This window comes from Plodia interpunctella, chromosome 9 (genome assembly GCF_027563975.2).
Source record: "Plodia interpunctella isolate USDA-ARS_2022_Savannah chromosome 9, ilPloInte3.2, whole genome shotgun sequence".
NCBI classification, from domain to species: domain Eukaryota; kingdom Metazoa; phylum Arthropoda; class Insecta; order Lepidoptera; family Pyralidae; genus Plodia; species Plodia interpunctella.
The window spans coordinates 7,768,525-7,786,736 of record NC_071302.1 but is presented as its reverse complement, the minus strand read 5'-3'; the positions used below and the strand labels follow the sequence as shown (position 1 = coordinate 7,786,736).

Below are 18,212 nucleotides of genomic sequence, written 5' to 3'. Positions count from 1 at the left end.
TATCGACCATTGGGATAATGTTTTTCAAATTTTCTAAAGGTAACTGACATAATATTTTTACAATCAAGTGTTGACAGTACTTAGATTTTTTTTTTCATATTTCAGCATCAAAGAGACTGTCCGATCTCATTCGTAGACCATACGACTTATACAGAGCTGGTGTACTCGACGAATACGTAATGGGTCTAATGAACCAAGTGGCCCAAGCTATGGACGACTCCATCACTCAAGAAGTAACCAACCACCTGTTCAAGAAAGTAGGAGCACGATTCGGAATGGACCTTGTGTCGTTCAACATGCAAAGGGGGCGAGAATTCGGTCTACCTGGATATATGGAGTTCAGAAAATTCTGCGGCCTCTCTGGAGCAAACAACTTCCAAGATCTATTCGGGTCAATGCCCAATGAAACTGTTCGGAAATACGAGTCGATCTTTGAACATCCCATAGACGTGGATCTGTGGTCTGGTGGTGTATCAGAACGACCTCTTCCTGGCTCGATGTTAGGACCCACTTTCGCTTGTATAATCGCAACCCAATTTTCATACTCAAGACGAGGAGATAGATTTTGGTGAGTATTGTTGTTTTTTAACATTAGTTTTAATTTAAAAATACTACTCGAACATTGACTAACTTTACATAGCCCGAACTCTCCAAGATCCTTCTAGATTGTGGTAGCTAGAAGGAGAGAGTTTTGACCTCGGTAATTATCGTAACTAGTAAAAACGCTCCAAGATTGGGACATCTGTTATTCGTTGGTACATACTGTACTAGTAGCCACACCTCACGAAAATCTTGATTCCAGGTTTGAACTGCCGAATCAGCCATCATCGTTCACACCGGAACAGCTAACAGAATTGAGGAAGGCACGCCTTGCGCGCGTCATTTGTGACAACACGGATATCATCGATACCGTCCAATTGTACCCAATGGTCCTACCGGACCACGAACTGTGAGTAGGACTTACTTACTAACATAAAAAATCATTTGAGCTCTCAGACATAGCTCTGCTAATTTATAACGATATTCAACAACTATGAAACAATATCAATTGCTAACAAATTGTTATTTTTCCTCCCTTAGGAATCCACGTGTGCCTTGCAGAAGTGGTATTATTCCTTCAATAGACTTCACGAAGTGGGCCGAACCAGCGCCCTTCCATGGCGCCGCTAAGCAATTCGTGAGTAGCTTCACATATGACCCCTATGTCGGGAAAAAGTAGTCGCACTAGCACATACATGTAGTTATGTAGTCACTAGAAATAAATAAACCGAATATTTTGTTAGAAACAAAAGTCAAAACCGAAACTAAATTTTAAACATGAAACAATATACGCTTAAATGCAATGGCAAATAGATTTAGATATGGTGTTTTCGTCAAAACTGCGGTAGTTGGATACTTTTTATTGATTTATTTGTTGTATAATATTTTGTTAAATTTGTGAAGTTAAAGTAAGTGAATTAGTCATCTAAACTCAGTTCATATTGATTTAAAATTAATATAACTATTAAAGTCGTATTGAGAACTTAAGCAAAATAGAAAAACTGTTATCACAGCACCATTAATTTTATATTCACGTAGTTTTAGTAAATAATGTCGGTTGTTTAGTTAGTTGCAATAGCACCAATCGCCAGTCAAATATTATCTAAAATATTGTCAACATGAAGTTATTTATATCGTAGATTAGTAGATTAGCAATAAGATTAGACGCTTCTAAACAGGCAGCTTTTTCTATTGGCAAAAACTATCGAGTTAGTCCATCAAGTTAGGTACCAATACTTTACACAGAACAGAATAATCAAAAAAGTCATTACTTTAAACATAGGTATGTTTCAATCAAAGGTCTTAAAAAATGTCTATTTAGAAGTGCCTAAAAATGTACAAAATTAAGATATTACTCGTATGTGGCTATTTTAGCAGAGGCCAAATGCTTGATTGCCATATATTTTATAGCTATAAAAATATATTTACATTTAATTACCTACTTGTTTATTTATTGTAATGTTTGTGAAAGTAGTGAAAATTCACAAATTTTCGGGGTTTTCGAAAAAAGCAATGTTTAGGAAATATCAAGTTATTCAGGTTTTGTATTGTTAAAAATGAGGCATCTTTGTTATTCAAATAATATTATAATTAATAAGTACTATAAGCCTGTTTTAGAAGTATATTAAGTTTAATAACGCTTGTACATATAATGTTCTACGTAATTATTCGATTTAAATGAAAAGAAACCTATTTATTAAACTTATATTAGGAACATTTCCGAGAACAGTTAATACAATAGTAAGCTTCTTAGTATTTGTTTAATCTATAAGGTGAACTATTTTCTGTATATTTATTTTGTATGTAAGTAATAATAAGTATAATATTATGCATGCAATAATGGTAGATCTTACATAACTAAAGTTGTATTTTGTACATATATACATTAGCCAATTAATAAATCTTAGAAATAAATGGGCACATTGTTTTATTACCTAGCTGCTTACATTTAAAGTAGATAAAACACTATTTAAACAAGTACTTTGTACCACGTAGATGTTTTAGAACCAGCACAGCAACCAGGATGGATTAGTAGTTAGATCAAAGTGGTGTTGTTCGGTAAGTAGTTTTCCTATCTTAGTATTTAATGTTATTGTCAGTAATAATTTAATTGTTATATTTTACAGATGACCGAAATGTATATTCCCCCCAAAAATGAGGTGGCTTGTGAAGATGACGTCGTTAACACAAATAATACTTCGGAAAATAATACGGTGGCTAACCAAGGAACTGTTTCTTATAATAATTATACCTTAGTGAGAGATGAAGATAATAAAAATAACACCATAGGAAAGGAAATATTAACCGTAACTATAAATGTTTCAACGAATAAAAAGACCGATAATGTAATTCAAAATTCTAATCAAGATATTGTCGTAAGTGATTGTCTTGAAAATGCAGAACTGGGCAGTAATATCAATGATAACGATAAAGTTTTTAAATACATTTATAACAAAACCGATAAAAATGACATAAACCAAAAGAAAGTCGGTCATTTCAAAAACAGTTTAAAAAGAAGAAAGCGCTCAGTAAATAAACAGACGCCTGATGAAGATGAAAAAGCTCACGAAAGTAAACATGCACCTTTGATAGTAGACTATGAAACTTCTCATAAGCCAAGCCATTCAGATTTGTCTCAATTTAGTTCAACAGATAATGTCAAGAATTCTAATTTAAGGGTTTCTCAAGAACCAAGTCATATAGAAATAGGATTACCAACACATAAACACAGTGTAGGAAATGTCATAAAAAATTCAGACTTAGCTGATTTTAACATTGAAACATTACACGAAAAGGAAGTTCATCCAATAAAAAATAACTTAAGGTCTGAAATTGAAGTCGTAGACACCGATAAAACAAAACAAAGTAACTTAAGTAGTGAAGAAAGCAACAAAGGTGATCGCCAAACTTTTAGAGATAGTGAAGAAAGCGTAGAAGATGGAGTATATAACGATAGTAATGAAAGCAGAGAATCAAAGCGACAAAATGACTACTCTAGTAATGACAAACAAAGCAACAGAGACCGTCTCAGTATATCAGATAACACATCTTTTAGAGGGAATAGTGACAAAAAATACGACGAATTTCCAAATAACTATAGGGATAACAAAAAACCCTTTGTATCAGAATACAATAATAGTCCAAAATCTTTCGGCGAAAGGGAAGAAAATGACGAAAAAATAAAGTATCCAAATAATCCTTCAGACAGCCAAGAAAACTTTGAAAGTAATGAAAAAGCCAATTTCAGGCAAGACAAAAAAATATATTCTGATGAATCTGAAGAAAACTACGAACCTAAAGAAAAACTGTTGCCTTTTAATAATGATTCAACATATCAAAAAATAGTTACAGATAGGCCAGAATTGGTGGAGAGTAATGAATCTAATTCAAAAAGTAAAGAAAGTGATGAAGCCGATAGTTTTGAGGCTAGTAAATATTCCAAAACGAATAGCGAAGAAAGTGCTGAAAAATATCAACATGATAGTAAACCTTACCGAAATGATCAAACTCAAACAAGGGTATTTAATAGTGAAAAGCCCTACAATCTACCATACAATACTGAAAGCAGTAATGAAAATAAAGATTCTAACGAATATAACAAAAATGAATCAAATAATCAAACTGCATCAAAAATACAAAATGTAGATTTAGGCGACTTTAGCTATGAGAGGATAGAATTGAATGACAAGGGACAAGTTGTACCAGCTAGAGATAGTTATGAAGAACCGCTCACACCTAGATCAAAAAACGGCCATAATGAAAGTAACGAAAAACTGTCTTCATCCAAAGAAGATTCGAGTGGTCATTCTGGCACAGAAAGCAATGAAGACAAAGGGTTAGTTAGAATTAATGACGGAGAAATAAAACCAGTTGTTGAAATTAATGGAGATAACAATAGTGGTGAGTTTATCAGTAAAGAACCCATTAACTCAAATTTAAAAATAAAAGATGAGAGTCTGGAAGAATTTCTTGATGTAAAAGATTTATATAAAAATGATCAAAATGAAAAATTGAAGATAGAAACTAAAGAAAACAAAGAAGATATCAAACAGCAAGTTGAACGAATTCCTTTAAATTATGAACACGATAAAAGTAAAGGCCAAGATGAACATCAATCATTAACAACGGAAAAAAATCTAAACTTAAAAACTAAAGTCGAAATAAGCGAAGGAACAATAGAATCAATACCAACTGATACTGATAATTCTAAATATGATGAGAATTTAAAATTTAAATTTGATGACGTAACTGTTTCACTTCCAGAAATAAAATTACCAGACGACATCTTAACATATGCCTACGAAGAACCACAATACCAGAGGCAAAAGAAACAGAAAAACAAAAAACATGAAAATGATTCGAAGTTTTATCGTTATGGTTCATTGAATAGAGACGAGAAAGATGATAAAAACAGAAGACCACATGATGACACAGACGATGATGCCCATAGTAATCATGATGATGATGATGATGATACATATTATGGAAGATATAGAGAAAGAGATAACTATAAAAATAAAAATGATGATGTTGATGCAGAAGAAGACGAAGAAGATCACGCTGACTTGTATGAAAAATTCGTAAGGGAAAGATTTGGCAAGCGAGGTACTTTTACACAACGATCTGAAAACTTAAAAAATTCTAGGCTTGTAGCAGATCCTCATTTGTACAAAAGAATTAAAAACGTGCTTAAAAAAACGCATGAAATTGAAAAGCAGGCTCAAAAAAGTGGAGATCCCAATGCTGGTTACATGTGGACCCTGGAATATGGTCAAAAATTATAATAAATTTAACAAATATTCATATTTTACCAGAGCTTTCGGAAACAATAAAAAGTATATTAATTTAATTAATTATAAATGAATTGTGTAATGTAACATGGCCATATTTTCGGAAATAAAAGTACTTAAATATGTAATGAATCTGCGTTAAAAACTAGTCTGTATAGAACAATGTTACGTATCTATTCTATTATACTTTTACTAATGTTAATTTCATACCTATTGCTTACTTTTGAAATGAAATACTTTTTTCGCATGCATTATAAAAATAATTCTCATTAAATAAATCAATTACTTTTGCTATTGCAATGCAAGAGATTAGATTGCAAATTTATTTAAATTTCCTAACTACTTACTATGAATTTCTAATCATATACTCATTATATTAAGATTTTTAGGAGTACTTACAATAAGTTTAGAGATTTCTGTGTGTGATAATGATCTATTTATTAAAAAATCATGAAAACTTTAAATTGTTTCATTTGTATAGTCATTTTAAGTTTATCCATGATAAACAGATTGGTACTTTGGCACCAACATTGTTGTACCTATTACCTATTTTATTATTGTAGGTACCTTATTTTATGTATTGCAATAGCTCCATAGATATCAGAATATATACGAGGTAGCTACTTTCCCAGCATCTTTCATAGGTGATCGACAGACGGCTTAACTCGTTGCTTTTCACGTCATGCGACTAGTGCGCAATACTGTTCGTATAGACATTTTTAAGCGTCGACGGCAGCAGGAGTGGAGTTATAACTTTAACGTTTGTGGCGTTTTTTTTATTGAAAGATAATTTAATCGAGAGTGTGCTATATGATCTCTATGTTTGGAAACAGACCATGACATTTAATTTATCTTGTAAACTTAATGTATGTGGAAATTCGTGCTCTTATAACAGATCTTCAGCTAGAACAACTTGAGAGTCGGAGGTTTCTTAAATATTTAATTTGGTTTTTATTAATCTATATAGGAAGAAAATAAATATACACGTTCACCGTTTAACAACAACGCGTCTTTGCAGTGCAGTGATTCACTAGAGAGCTCGGCCGGCTGTCGGTGTCGATCGAAGACATGGGCCGTGGCATGGCATGGCCTTTCGATGTAAGGAAGTAAATAGTGTAAACACTAGAAATAAGCACAAACTTTGTATGAATAGATTCAGGCTTAAAAAGGTTCGGCGGTCCTTCGTGGGTCAAAGTGTAAAATTATTCAATAAACTCCCTGCAGAGGCTATTAATCTGCCAATGAAAAATTTTAAAATTTATGTTAAGAAAAATTTAATGGATAAAGCGTATTACACAATTAACGCCTATTTGACTGATAAAAACGCTTGGATCCTCCCGACAACTTTGCCACTCCACACATGATCTCCTAATTTTTATTTTACTGTTTTTTATTATTTTATTCACAATTTTGAATTTTGTTATAATAATTCGTATGGCATTTAAATTTTATTTGTAAAACATGTACGTGATTTGTGATCTTCAAGTGTCTGAATTATACTTCTATTTCGACGAATAAGAATTGTAATTATGAAGTCATGGGAATCGAGTGTGTCATGCTCACTCAAATGGTCAATCTGGTGGTGGCGTCGTGGGCCGGGTCGTGAGGTTCCCTCTATTATGGTTGAGCTACGCGATGGCTGTCCCATGCGTCAACTCGTGAACTGGTGCTGCCAGAGGGAACTGGTCATCTCGTTTCTCATATATTTTCATGTAAGTTAATTGTGTTTCACATCGATATATATATATATATATATATATATATATTATAATCAGCACTCAGATCACAATCATAACCTGTTTTGATATACCTTTTGACTATGTACATTATGTACTTTTATATATTATTAGAAAGAAAAGGAAAAAAAAAATTTTTGTAAGAAACAATAATGGTAAGCCGATCTGGCATGATAGGGACCAACACTGTTCAAATGAGTTTCTTTCGGCATTTCTTCTCAGCAGTGGTCGTTCCGAAATGCCAGTAGTTTCTAGCTTGTGAGAAATAACTATAAATTTAAAGATTGACGAGAAAAAGTGCCTGTGAAGGTCTAATTTCTGAATAAATGATTTGAATTTGAATTTGAATTTGAATTTGAATTTGAATAAACAAAACGCAGAACAATAATACACTGAACCTGGAATTACTAGCCATGTACAAAACGCAACTACGAAATGTCAAAATAAATCTAACCTAAAATTTTGCGTAAAGACGAGTCATAAATTGAGTCAAAATAATTGGCATTTATTTAAATAATTGAGTAACCATTCCGTTGTTAATTATTGTCAAAACGTTATTTTAATTAAAATGGCTGAAGAGATACAAAGAAAACTACAAAAAGAGTTGGAAGTTTTCCAAGGAGTACAAAATGAATACCGTAAGGCAGTGGCACAAAAACAGCAATTAGATAGTCAACTCAATGAAAATAAAGCCGTTAAAGAAGAATTGATGTTACTTAAAGAAGATTCAGAGGTTTACAAACTTATCGGACCAGTATTAGTGAAACAACAATTGGAAGAAGCTAGACAGAATGTATCAAAAAGGATGGAGTACATTAGCAAGGAAATTAAAAGAACAGATGATCACATATGTGCGTTAGAAAACAAACAGGAGGCTTTGCAGGAAACTTTGAATAAATTAAAGAATGATCTTGGAAAACTCAAGATAAAAGCTTGAAATTTGCAATCACAAAATATGCTACTTGTGTAAACTAACTGTAACTCTTTTACTTTGTGTTACTATTATAACTAATATACTATAGTACTTTATGAGACATAGTTTCACTTACGTAGATATATAAAAGTACTTTTTGAAAAATTTACAGTATCCTCCTCACCTCTATTCAATTTCTATAGTATCTATTCTTACTCTTGTGTATTTAGTACACACAAAATGAGGTATTGCTTGTGAGAGGCTAAGGCCATTACCTGCTACTGCAGGATCAGCACAGTATGTTCTTTCAAATTGTCACTTACTATTTTAATTGGTAGCAATGTGGCAATAAAATTGCACTATTCAAGGAATCTCCAGAGAACATATTCTTCTTATTGAATGTTATTGCTTACTACATTGCCTTTTTACCAAAACTGCCATCTAATGGCAGAAGACACAAACACAACTTTTCAGTCCTTGCGGTGTTTTGCAATGAGTAAAAAAACAAGTTTCTTGAGCATCTGCACTTGACAGGTTAAATGGCCATATTCAATGTCCCAGTGTTGGGCAGACATTTTTTTTCATATAGCCACCCTTTGTACTTATCAAAATTGTGGTGTTTAGGTGTGGAAATAAATATGCATTTTGTTTTGACAAATATATTTATTTTAGAAAATCGCACAGGGAATGGCACCTACATGACAATGATTATACATATTTTAATATCTATCAATATCACATAATTAAAGAAAATAATCAAATCAAGGAATACATGATTATCTTAGTCTTACAATTCAATATAAATATCATTCCTTATCACAATAAATTGAATACTATCCAATATCAAAATAATTTGCAAATTTCCAATATCAAAATAAATTGCACAATACAAAAGTTTCCTCAATAAAATATTAATGTTAAAACATTATTTACTAATACATTATTATTATTTATTAACAAAATTATTTTTTTATGGTCCCTGTCCTTATGTTGAAGTCTTTTTTTTATAAAATGTAAATATCATATTTTTGTGACTTATACTCCTAATAATACATGTAAACCTCTAGGAATGCAATGTAAATATTGAATGCCTTACAAATATGTAAAGTACTCATGTTTACTTAAGAGTAATTGGAACAATTTTATCAAAAATATGGTTTTTATTAGAAATATTAGGACACATTTAACTGATCCTACTCTGAACGCAAGGCACGCTGCAGAAGGGCATCTCTTGTTTGACGACGAAGCGTCCGCTGAGTAGACTCTTGGCGCAAGTGCGGCCGCAGCACACGAAGCAGCCGGCGTGCCAGTGCAGCGCCGCCCAGGACACGCCCTGCTGGCCGGGGCCGATGACCCCGGCGCAGGCGCGGCAGCGCTCGGCGTGGAAGCGCTCGTAGCACGCCAGGCACGCCGGCAGCCCCGAGCGCTCGTCGGGCACGTACTGGCGCCCGCCCAGCGCCGCGTCGCAGTGGTAGCAGCAGAAGTGCTGCACGTGGAAGGCGCGGCCCTCCGCCGCCGTGTACGGCCGCGTGAAGATCAGCTCGTCGCAGCCGGCGCAGCGCGGGATCTCCAGCACGTTCGCCAGATCTCTCGCGCAGTATATCTCGCCCTTGTAGAAGAAGTAGACGAGGTCGGCCAGCAGCTCGCCGCACTCGTGGCAGGTGAAGCACTGCGGGTGCCAGATGGCCGCCTGCCCCGCGCGCTCCGCCTTCACCGCCACCTCGCCGGCGAACATCGGCTTGTTGCAACGTTGACAGTCCACTCCTTCGTTGTAAAGCTTTCTGTTGAACTCCATTTCGTCCGGGCTGAGACTCATGTCAGTTAGCTGGTCGATAATAGGGTTGATGGGATCGTAGTTGCCCTGAGAGGATCCTAAATATCCATGATCACTTATTGGAGTTTGGTTGTTGTCAAGATTAGTCTTGCTCCAATCGTTATTGGCCCCAGTCGGTGGAACAGCTCCAGGGTATGTGCTGTAATTTGGCAACGGTGGAGGTGGAAGATCATCTTCAGAATGACTTCGAAGATATTCTCTCAAAGGAGCTGTTTGTTGTGGTTCTACCTGGTTTATTGGTTTTGTAGTGGTTGAATACTGTGGATTTATCTTAGTAGAGCATATGGTTCCACTGTGCTCTGGAGTAGTTGGCTCATGTTTCCAACTCCAAATTTCCCCATTGGGGGCAAATATTGTTCCCTTTTGTACTCTACTCTCCAATAACTTAGCTGTCCCCATGATGTTGTTATTACTGGTCGCCCACACATCTGGCATAATTTGGGCCCCCAGGGTTTTGCCGACAAATTCAGTTGTCTCTTCTTTAAACTGGGCATTTTTATTGTATTCATCACGGAAGAGCTTGATTGGTTGTAAATATACATCATTTGTGACTGGCATGTTTAGATCGGCCAGATTTTTAAACAATTTATCATAAACTGGACCATGTTCAACAGCACTCTTAATCCTATCAGACTCTATGTGCATAACATTAAGTTTATCTTTAACGGTACGGCTGAGTATTGGACTTGATTTATAATCTGGCAAGTTAGCAGCACTGCTTACAATATTTCCTTCAGCATCTAATACCAATTTTTTGTCTGAGGCATTCTTGGGTACAATGTTGTACTTCACGCCTCGGGAAACGTTGGATATCTTCAAAGGCAATGCATATGATTTGGGCGCAGAATGGGTCTTGCTGTTTTCCACTGTGTATATTTCTCCACTTTGTAGTGGTCCCACTCTTACCACGTTACCCTGCCCCACGACGTGATCTTTGATACGCGTGATGTATTCCTGAAATACATTTTAAAGTTCTTATTAAACATTTTTTTTATTTAATAATCGTTATGAATAAATAAATTTCAGTAATATACTATCCCACATCCATCCCACATCCCACATGAAGCCCGTGATTACATCACGGGCTTCATGTGGGATGTGCTATGGCCGTATCTGGTGGGCGTGAAAAATGTTTATAGTTATAAGTATAATTTTGTTATATAAGTATAATTTTGTTTTTAGCAGTCCATATGTCCATACTTCATTGACCACAGCACGTCACGTTAAGGCCTGATGAGGGCACAATATAATGAATTTTACGAAGAACGTAGAGATTTTACGAACTCATATCATCAGCTAGGAAAGAGACACATTTTCCAAAAATAGCTAAGAACAATCTCGATTAAATTCTCTTTCAAATGAAGACTAGATCAAAATTGGTTCAGCAGTTTGTCTATAACTCCAACTCCCCTACTTCAGCCGTCGGGGGTTAATAGAATGTATAGCGACAGTGCTACCCACCGTGTGCTCGGACTTCTCCTGCTGCGAGGCGTGGTGTCGCGCGGCGGGCGCCACGTCGTGCGGCGGCAGCTGCGTGCGGAGCTGCGCGCGTCGGCGTCGCGCCGCCGCCGACCCCGACACCGGCGCCAGCGCGCCCAGGCACGACATGTACTCCGACACCTACAACGTGGAACAACGACACAAATAAATTCATATATCACTGGCTCTTCCTGGCTTCGCTCGGGTAAAACCATATTTTCCTCAATAATCACACTAGCTATGTAATAGTTTTGTGTTCATCGTATTCATATACAGACACGAGCGACACAATTTATAATATATTAGGATAGGATATAGTATATACGTAAAATACTGTACTGTCTCTATAATTTCAAAATTGTTAATTTTTCCGCTGAGCCACTAACTTTACATGAGACATCTACCTATAGCCAGAAAAGCTGGTCGGGTGATTGAGAGTGCTAGTTTTATTTTTTCTCACCATTGCATTATAATGAGAAGCATGACCTGATGGTGCATCTGAGATCGATTCCCAACTCTCAATGGTTTATTTCCAAAATAAGGTATGACCACCCTACCGACCTACTGCACAATTTTATTTTATTATTAGCCAACAAACAATAGAATAATACAAAGGCAAATTACTATAGTGACACCACCATGAGTACTACTACATCTTAAAAAAACAAGCATCTAAGGAATTCAGTATTAAAAAATTATAATCTTAAAATATCTGATTGAACATTATCATTATCACATCAAAATTATCGCGATTATTTCCTGTTGTGATAGTAATAGTTATTTACATCATAATTTTATTGGAAATTCTAAAGTACACATTAACATGAACTTAAAAGAAACTCATTTGAAGATTATTTCTTTTCCATTATTTTATCATAGATTGTAACTAAAAAAGTTATATTTATTTATTTGTAAACACAGGAAAAATTAATCAGTGTATACAACTGCTGTAAAATATTAATTAAAAGAATCAAGATGATAAGCAGATATGATAAAACAACTAGATAATCAATATATATTCATAATAACAAACCATGCATTAAAGAAATAAATATAAGACTACTGAGACTAGATAAAAAAAGCTATGTTAGCACCATGACTTCTTTTGCTAATTCCTTTCATGCTAATTCCTTTAATATTACAAATGCTGAAAATTTAGATATGCAAGGATGTCTCATTTATGAAATTTAATAAACAGATAGCATATAATCTCGATTAGCACAGTGTATTTTACAATATCCACAACACTTTTTTACTTAGAAAGATAAAATCAAATTTGCATTTACCAATTCAGTTGAAGCATTTGGAGGCACCCAGTCTACTTTGACAGGTTTATCAGTCACACCACGAATTTTGATAAGCGGCACTGAAATATTAATTGAGAGAACATTAAAACAAATTTGCTACACAATAAATAAAATAATGGAAGATAATATGGCAAAAATATTTCGCTCACAGGATTAAAATTGTATAGAGGGCTGATAAACACAGAAATGGCCACAATACAAACAGAACCACAGACAAATATTTGGCCTCACTGGAAATCAAACCCAATAACTACAAATAGTGGGCGGACTACCACCATTGTAGCTATAATTAAACAAATGAACTTACATGTTCCCTTCTTAGGTTTGGCAGTGCCCAGTAACTCAAACTGTGCCCATCCCGACAGGTCATCATCAGGCACATCATGGACATCTTTACTGCAATGACAGGCTCTGCACACCTTCCTCCAGAAGTGCAGATCCAGACCAGGACATCCTGAACCTGAAAATATAATTATTTTTCTATTACTAACACGATAATGTTAATGTTTGCTACAGATAAAAGTAAACATTTATAACAGTTGTACTAATTTTGGGGTACCTTGACTTGTCACCCCAATGCAGTAATACTGTGTCCTATTATGGAGGGTTCTAAGAAATAAGATGAACATTTACCACAAGAGTTGCAAGGAGCGCCAGCTCCGCTGTCGTGGCCCAGGCGAGCTTTACTGAGTTTTTCCCTTTGGCTTTCGAGTTTTGAGAGCCAGGCAGGTGCCTCTGGAGTTTCCACACATGAGTCACTCATCTGCAATGCGTACAGATCAATTACGTTAATGTACATGATAATACACGACTGCAAAATATAAGCTTAGGCGCAAATGCTTCATTATTTCAAATGACATAATAACTAACCTTATCGCGACAATGAAAAAATAATGGCTGGAAAAACAGTTATGTTGCTAAATAAATCATATTTTTCCAGCAAAAATTATCAGCAGTTTCAATTCAACCTAAAAAAAAGTCACAAAAATCTAATCAAAATTAATGAATCACCGTCCGGCCGTGATCAACAAAAACCAAAACAACGAAGTACCATAGACAACTGACAAGATTAATAAGGAGATTACTGCACATTTATCCCGCCAGAGTACAGCACTGTATGCTAGGTACACAAAAGCTTTGCCGCCTTTTGCTATCTCAATTAAAATGTTTATTTTAGTGTACTTTATTAATTATTTCATAATGTAAATATTCGTTTGTGAAAATATAGAACAATGTAGCATATTCGGGTGCCGAAATATTGGGAAAAATAGTTTTCCATAAGATAAAAAAAACATAAGATAAAATTACTAAAATTTTCGAGATAGTAAACTGTCGAAAAGAACCTAGGAACACTTCACACGTGAAGACTTATTAAAATATGGACTTTATACAGGTAAGATCTTCAGTCAAAATCAAGTTTATATTAGTTTATGACCACAGTTGACCAGATAATGCAGAACATAACCTAAAATAGTGTAGTAAATCCTTCCTTTTTCCTTTAAACTCGCACTACGATTGCGTAGATTTGACGGTCGTCAATCTGCATATAATATATTGAAAATTGGCGCTTTTTGCCTCCATTGGCAATGTTTGTGTACCTTAATTGTATCAGTAGCGCCATCTGCGCTGAGCTTTTGCTATTGTCATGTTGATCTGTCATTCATTTCCTTCTTTCCTCTCTAAATGCTCTATGGCCGTCATCCATCTTTCAAAGCGCTTTCAACCTTTCAATTTCTTGTCTAGTTTTACAATTTCTGATTAGATTTCGACTGGAAAAGCCATTAGTCATAATTTACTTGTTACAGCATAATTCCATATTTTTTTAACTGCTACTTTAGTGAAGACCACCTACATTAATAGACGTTCTGCCATAAGGTATAATTTCGGTTTGTTATTTACCTATGACGAGATTTTCTAATGAGTCATAGGCTTGTATTCTAATGAAATACAGTCTTACAGATGTCTTCAGGAAGACCTATTAAATGTGTTGTCGTCGGCGATGGTACCGTGGGGAAAACATGCATGTTAATTTCATACACTACAGATAGCTTTCCAGGAGAATATGTACCGACAGTGTGAGTACCTATCTAAATACCTTTCATAAATATTGACATACAGGTGGCGTTCACAAATATGTATATGTCGTTTATAATATTTTTTACAGATTTGACAATTACTCTGCACCAATGGTTGTGGATGGAGTTGCAGTTTCCTTGGGTCTTTGGGACACAGCTGGGCAGGAAGATTATGATAGACTTAGGCCTTTGAGTTATCCACAAACCGATGTCTTCCTTATATGCTTCAGTGTAACTAGGTAACTATTATGTTATGATCAGTTTGATAGTATCGGAGTTCTAAAGGTAAAAATTGAACCTTTAGGTGTAGGATCACTTTGTAAGTCCATCTGTCTGACCCTTATAGAATATTTGGGTCTATTTTGTCTTTAGTTAAAAAAAATCAAATTTGAAAGCCATTGCAATCAAAAATTTAAATCATATTATTATGTCGCATATTTTGCCATTTCATAATGAAATTAAAAACTATAGCGATTTGAACTTCCTCTTGACTCAGAATCATGAAAGTTGGCACAAAATCCTTACTTTTTGCCTATTTCCAATACAGATTGTGGTCCAACTTGCACTTGATTTTTTTTTCTCTTTCACTATTATGTTATGATTTTATTTCAGTCCTTCGTCATATGAGAATGTTACTTCCAAGTGGTACCCTGAAATAAAACATCACTGCCCAGATGCACCAATAATATTAGTTGGTAAGTGACTCACTGCATCTTTTTTTTTCTTTATTTTTGTTTCAAGTCTATATGGGCAACAGTATTTAAAAAAAAATACTGTTTGCTAGTTGTGTAATTTGAAAAAGAACTAGTAGAACAGTGTCACATGAAATATAGGTAGGTACTTACTAAATTAAATTTCTTATGTGAGGATATGATGAGTATTAAATTAATATCAGTTATTTATATGTATGCATAGAGAACTAAACCCAAAATTCTAATAGTTTTCATTTATTCATATAACATTTTGTCTATACATAAATCATAATGTTACAGGCACCAAAATTGACTTGCGAGACGACAGAGAAACTTTAAGTCTACTGTCAGAACAAGGCATGTCTCCTTTGAAGAGAGAGCAAGGACAAAAACTGGCCAACAAAATAAGAGCTGTGAAATATATGGAATGCTCTGCCTTAACCCAGCGTGGTCTAAAGCAAGTGAGTAGCTACCTATCTGGTTTTGTCTCCTAGATTTTCATAATAATAAGACATATTGTTATCAATATTGGGCCAACACCTCTCAATTTTTTATTCTTCCCTTTTTATCTGGAGGGTTGACTCGCAAAGACTACTTTTACTAATAAGTCTGTCTTTGTGCCTTATAATTTTTTTTTCTTTGTTCTTTATCATCTTTCTCTCATCTTTATGTGTCACTTTCATGCGGGAGTGCAAGCGGCGAAGCCCAGGTTTAGCACAAAAATAAACCTTAAAATTTTGAAAATTTGGCTTTTACAAGTAGGCTGCCTGACGTCATGTCCCTTCCACTAGTGAATGTTATTGTTGCCTATCACCTGCCAAGGCTATATTTCCTTTGGTCGCCTCTTACGACATTCACGAGACACATGCCACATCGTCATTATTTTAAAAAATTCACTATCAATTTTGATGTTTTGTTAACCCTTTTACTCTTTTTTCCCCCGATTATTTTTTTACCTTAAATTTAATTTTCTAATTACAGGTGTTTGATGAAGCTGTGCGTGCAGTTTTAAGACCAGAACCACAAAAAAGGCATCAGAGGAAATGTTTAATTATGTAAATATAACATATGATTGACAAAATAACAATAATAATCACTAAATAGTGGGAATCTCAGACAAACAGTAATAATGTGTTTCTATACCACATACAATAATACTAATTCATGACAATATGTGCCATAAATTTAATTAATACTTCCATTAGTATATTGGCAAATACCTGAAATTTGTTAATCACTCATAAAATAACATAAAAATGTATTTCAATATGTTTATAAAAATAACTGGAGTAGTAAAATAAAAATTATGTTAAGGTATGTATGTGGTCGCTAGCAAAAATGTTTGTGTCTATAAAATTATGAACATGCTCTTAAATCCTAATTAAATTTTATTAAACTTGAACAAATCTCAGATATTTACTTCCACATCACAATTTTATATTATAGTGATATTACTTGTGCTTGTTCACTAAGCAAAGGAATGCCAAAGATAAATTACTTAGATTTTAAGTTTCAGTGTATTACAGTTTGTTTTGGAAACCTTTTTTATGGGTAGAAACAAATTGTTACTGTAAGTATTGTGAAATTATTAAGAATCTTATTTTTATACAAGCAGGAACCTCGATAATATACTCTTATGCAACATGTGAATAATGACTGATAGTAGACACTAGTGTGTACTATTTACATACTCAATTTATTCTTGAATTAGTTGCCTTCGAGTGGTAAGCATTTAATATAAATATTCAATGAACAAAATATTCGTTATTGCATTTTTAGGTATATAGAATGTGCTTGTAACTTATATGGGATACTTGCTAAAAGTATTTTTGTAATTAAGTGTATCTAACAAATAATTTGTATAGGGCAATAAATTGACAAACCTTTGTTGTTATGCAAGGTTTGAAAGCTGTAGAGCAGTTAAGTGCATGTGTCAGAATAGTTAAGCTCCTTTTATGACCATGACATGACTGATAGACATGTACATATTGTTCTACATGTAAATTATGTACATTTTGAAGTAATTTATTGGCAGCTGAATGTATGCTACAATAATGGTGGTGATGTTTCTTTCTCTAATATTAGGAATTTTTAATTCATTTATTTACTAATTCTTAATATACATACTGATATTATTTTCCAACTTTTTTTCAATTTTCTAGAATGAAAATGAATGTGTGTTAAAGTAGTTCATTATAATGAAGTATTTTTCTATGTGAACCTGTAGAATTAAGAATAAAACTTATGCATTTACAAACAAAAGTAGGTACTGTACTTGTACACCATGTGACATTTTATAGCTTGAGCCTTTTTGGATTACTCATTGAAAATATTAAATTCGCCAGAGTATTTACGAGTATATTGTAATTATCTATCGGTTAGTTATGCCATAATCAATGTATTCCACTTATGAATTCATTCAATGAAAAGTTTCTTTAGCCGATTTAAAAAATATGATGTATGAAATTTCTTCTTAAAATAATTTGTATTTTTTATATTAAAAATGAGATCTTTTTATATTTATGTGCTATTTTTCTTATAATAATAGGTATTTATTTAAGAAAGTTTGTGTGTTTATTGCGTTGAAAAATCACATTTTCGTAGGAATAAGTTTTGGACATTTTATTATATCAAATAATACTTTTTGTATAGGCCTAAACAGAATTTCAGAAAATTGTAGAAAAGACGTAAAACTGACCAAAATAATTTTAATTATTTGACCATTATGTTGGGAGTGGATTTCAGAATTAACTAACTACCACAAAATGTGAATTATTTTCTCGTTCAAATTAAACTATTATTTGTATATTCTTTGACGTTTATAATAATATAAACTTTTCAACATA

The 18,212-nt window shown here is 34.0% G+C and overlaps 5 protein-coding genes across 7 annotated transcripts in view; 4 read left to right on the top strand and 1 right to left on the bottom strand.

Moving 5' to 3' along the window:
• Positions 1-2,445, top strand: part of cysu (Curly Su) — a 29,505-nt gene extending 27,060 nt beyond the window's left edge. The window contains exons 11-13 of one of the 2 annotated variants that reach the window (XM_053749524.2): positions 106-568; positions 803-949; positions 1,081-2,445. In XM_053749524.2, the coding sequence (XP_053605499.1) occupies positions 106-568; positions 803-949; positions 1,081-1,219 (749 nt within the window). In that variant the 3' untranslated portion in view covers positions 1,220-2,445. The remainder of the gene's footprint in view (positions 1-105; positions 569-802; positions 950-1,080) is intronic. The other variant, XM_053749525.2, reaches the window with a different exon arrangement.
• Positions 2,446-2,675: 230 nt separating this feature from the next.
• On the top strand, positions 2,676-5,324 carry LOC128672681 (uncharacterized protein DDB_G0283697-like). The gene has a single exon (XM_064436177.1). It carries the CDS (start codon positions 2,676-2,678, stop codon positions 5,322-5,324), a length of 2,649 nt encoding a protein of 882 aa, XP_064292247.1.
• Positions 5,325-7,497: 2,173 nt separating this feature from the next.
• On the top strand, positions 7,498-8,095 carry Pfdn6 (Prefoldin 6). Its single transcript, XM_053749644.2, has one exon. It carries the CDS (start codon positions 7,635-7,637, stop codon positions 8,001-8,003), a length of 369 nt encoding a protein of 122 aa, XP_053605619.1. The 5' UTR covers positions 7,498-7,634; the 3' UTR covers positions 8,004-8,095.
• A 527-nt stretch (positions 8,096-8,622) lies between these two features.
• Positions 8,623-13,658, bottom strand: Tes (Testin). Its single transcript, XM_053749642.2, has 6 exons — positions 13,470-13,658; positions 13,233-13,362; positions 12,907-13,059; positions 12,579-12,658; positions 11,275-11,433; positions 8,623-10,767 (listed from the first exon to the last, which is right to left on the bottom strand). The coding sequence occupies exons 2-6, from the start codon at positions 13,360-13,362 to the stop codon at positions 9,163-9,165; spliced, it is 2,127 nt and encodes a 708-aa protein (XP_053605617.1). The 5' UTR covers positions 13,470-13,658; the 3' UTR covers positions 8,623-9,162.
• Positions 13,659-14,289: 631 nt separating this feature from the next.
• Mtl (Mig-2-like) lies at positions 14,290-18,212 on the top strand. Of its 2 annotated transcripts, none has more exons than XM_053749426.2 (6): positions 14,290-14,474; positions 14,559-14,674; positions 14,764-14,913; positions 15,287-15,369; positions 15,667-15,827; positions 16,348-18,212. In XM_053749426.2, exons 2-6 carry the CDS (start codon positions 14,559-14,561, stop codon positions 16,423-16,425), a joined length of 588 nt encoding a protein of 195 aa, XP_053605401.1. In that variant the 5' UTR covers positions 14,290-14,474; the 3' UTR covers positions 16,426-18,212. The 2 variants fall into 2 exon arrangements, with proteins under 2 accessions (XP_053605401.1, XP_053605402.1); XM_053749427.2 differs by having other exon boundaries at positions 14,334-14,474; positions 14,551-14,674.

What these genes read in the sequence shown, in the direction of transcription:
- LOC128672681 (XM_064436177.1), top strand. Translation starts at nt 2,676, where the DNA reads ATGTATATTCCCCCCAAAAATGAGGTGGCTTGTGAAGATGACGTCGTT.
- Pfdn6 (XM_053749644.2), top strand. Translation starts at nt 7,635, where the DNA reads ATGGCTGAAGAGATACAAAGAAAACTACAAAAAGAGTTGGAAGTTTTC.
- Tes (XM_053749642.2), bottom strand. Translation starts at nt 13,362, where the DNA reads ATGAGTGACTCATGTGTGGAAACTCCAGAGGCACCTGCCTGGCTCTCA. An exon ending in CAAATGCTTCAACTGAATTG is followed by an intron (nt 11,434 to 12,578) that starts GTAAATGCAAAT and finishes TCCACGTTGTAG; the next exon opens with GTGTCGGAGTACATGTCGTG. An exon ending in AGGAGAAGTCCGAGCACACG is followed by an intron (nt 10,768 to 11,274) that starts GTGGGTAGCACT and finishes AATGTATTTCAG; the next exon opens with GAATACATCACGCGTATCAA.
- Mtl (XM_053749426.2), top strand. Translation starts at nt 14,559, where the DNA reads ATGTCTTCAGGAAGACCTATTAAATGTGTTGTCGTCGGCGATGGTACC. An exon ending in GGAGAATATGTACCGACAGT is followed by an intron (nt 14,675 to 14,763) that starts GTGAGTACCTAT and finishes TATTTTTTACAG; the next exon opens with ATTTGACAATTACTCTGCAC. An exon ending in ATATGCTTCAGTGTAACTAG is followed by an intron (nt 14,914 to 15,286) that starts GTAACTATTATG and finishes ATTTTATTTCAG; the next exon opens with TCCTTCGTCATATGAGAATG.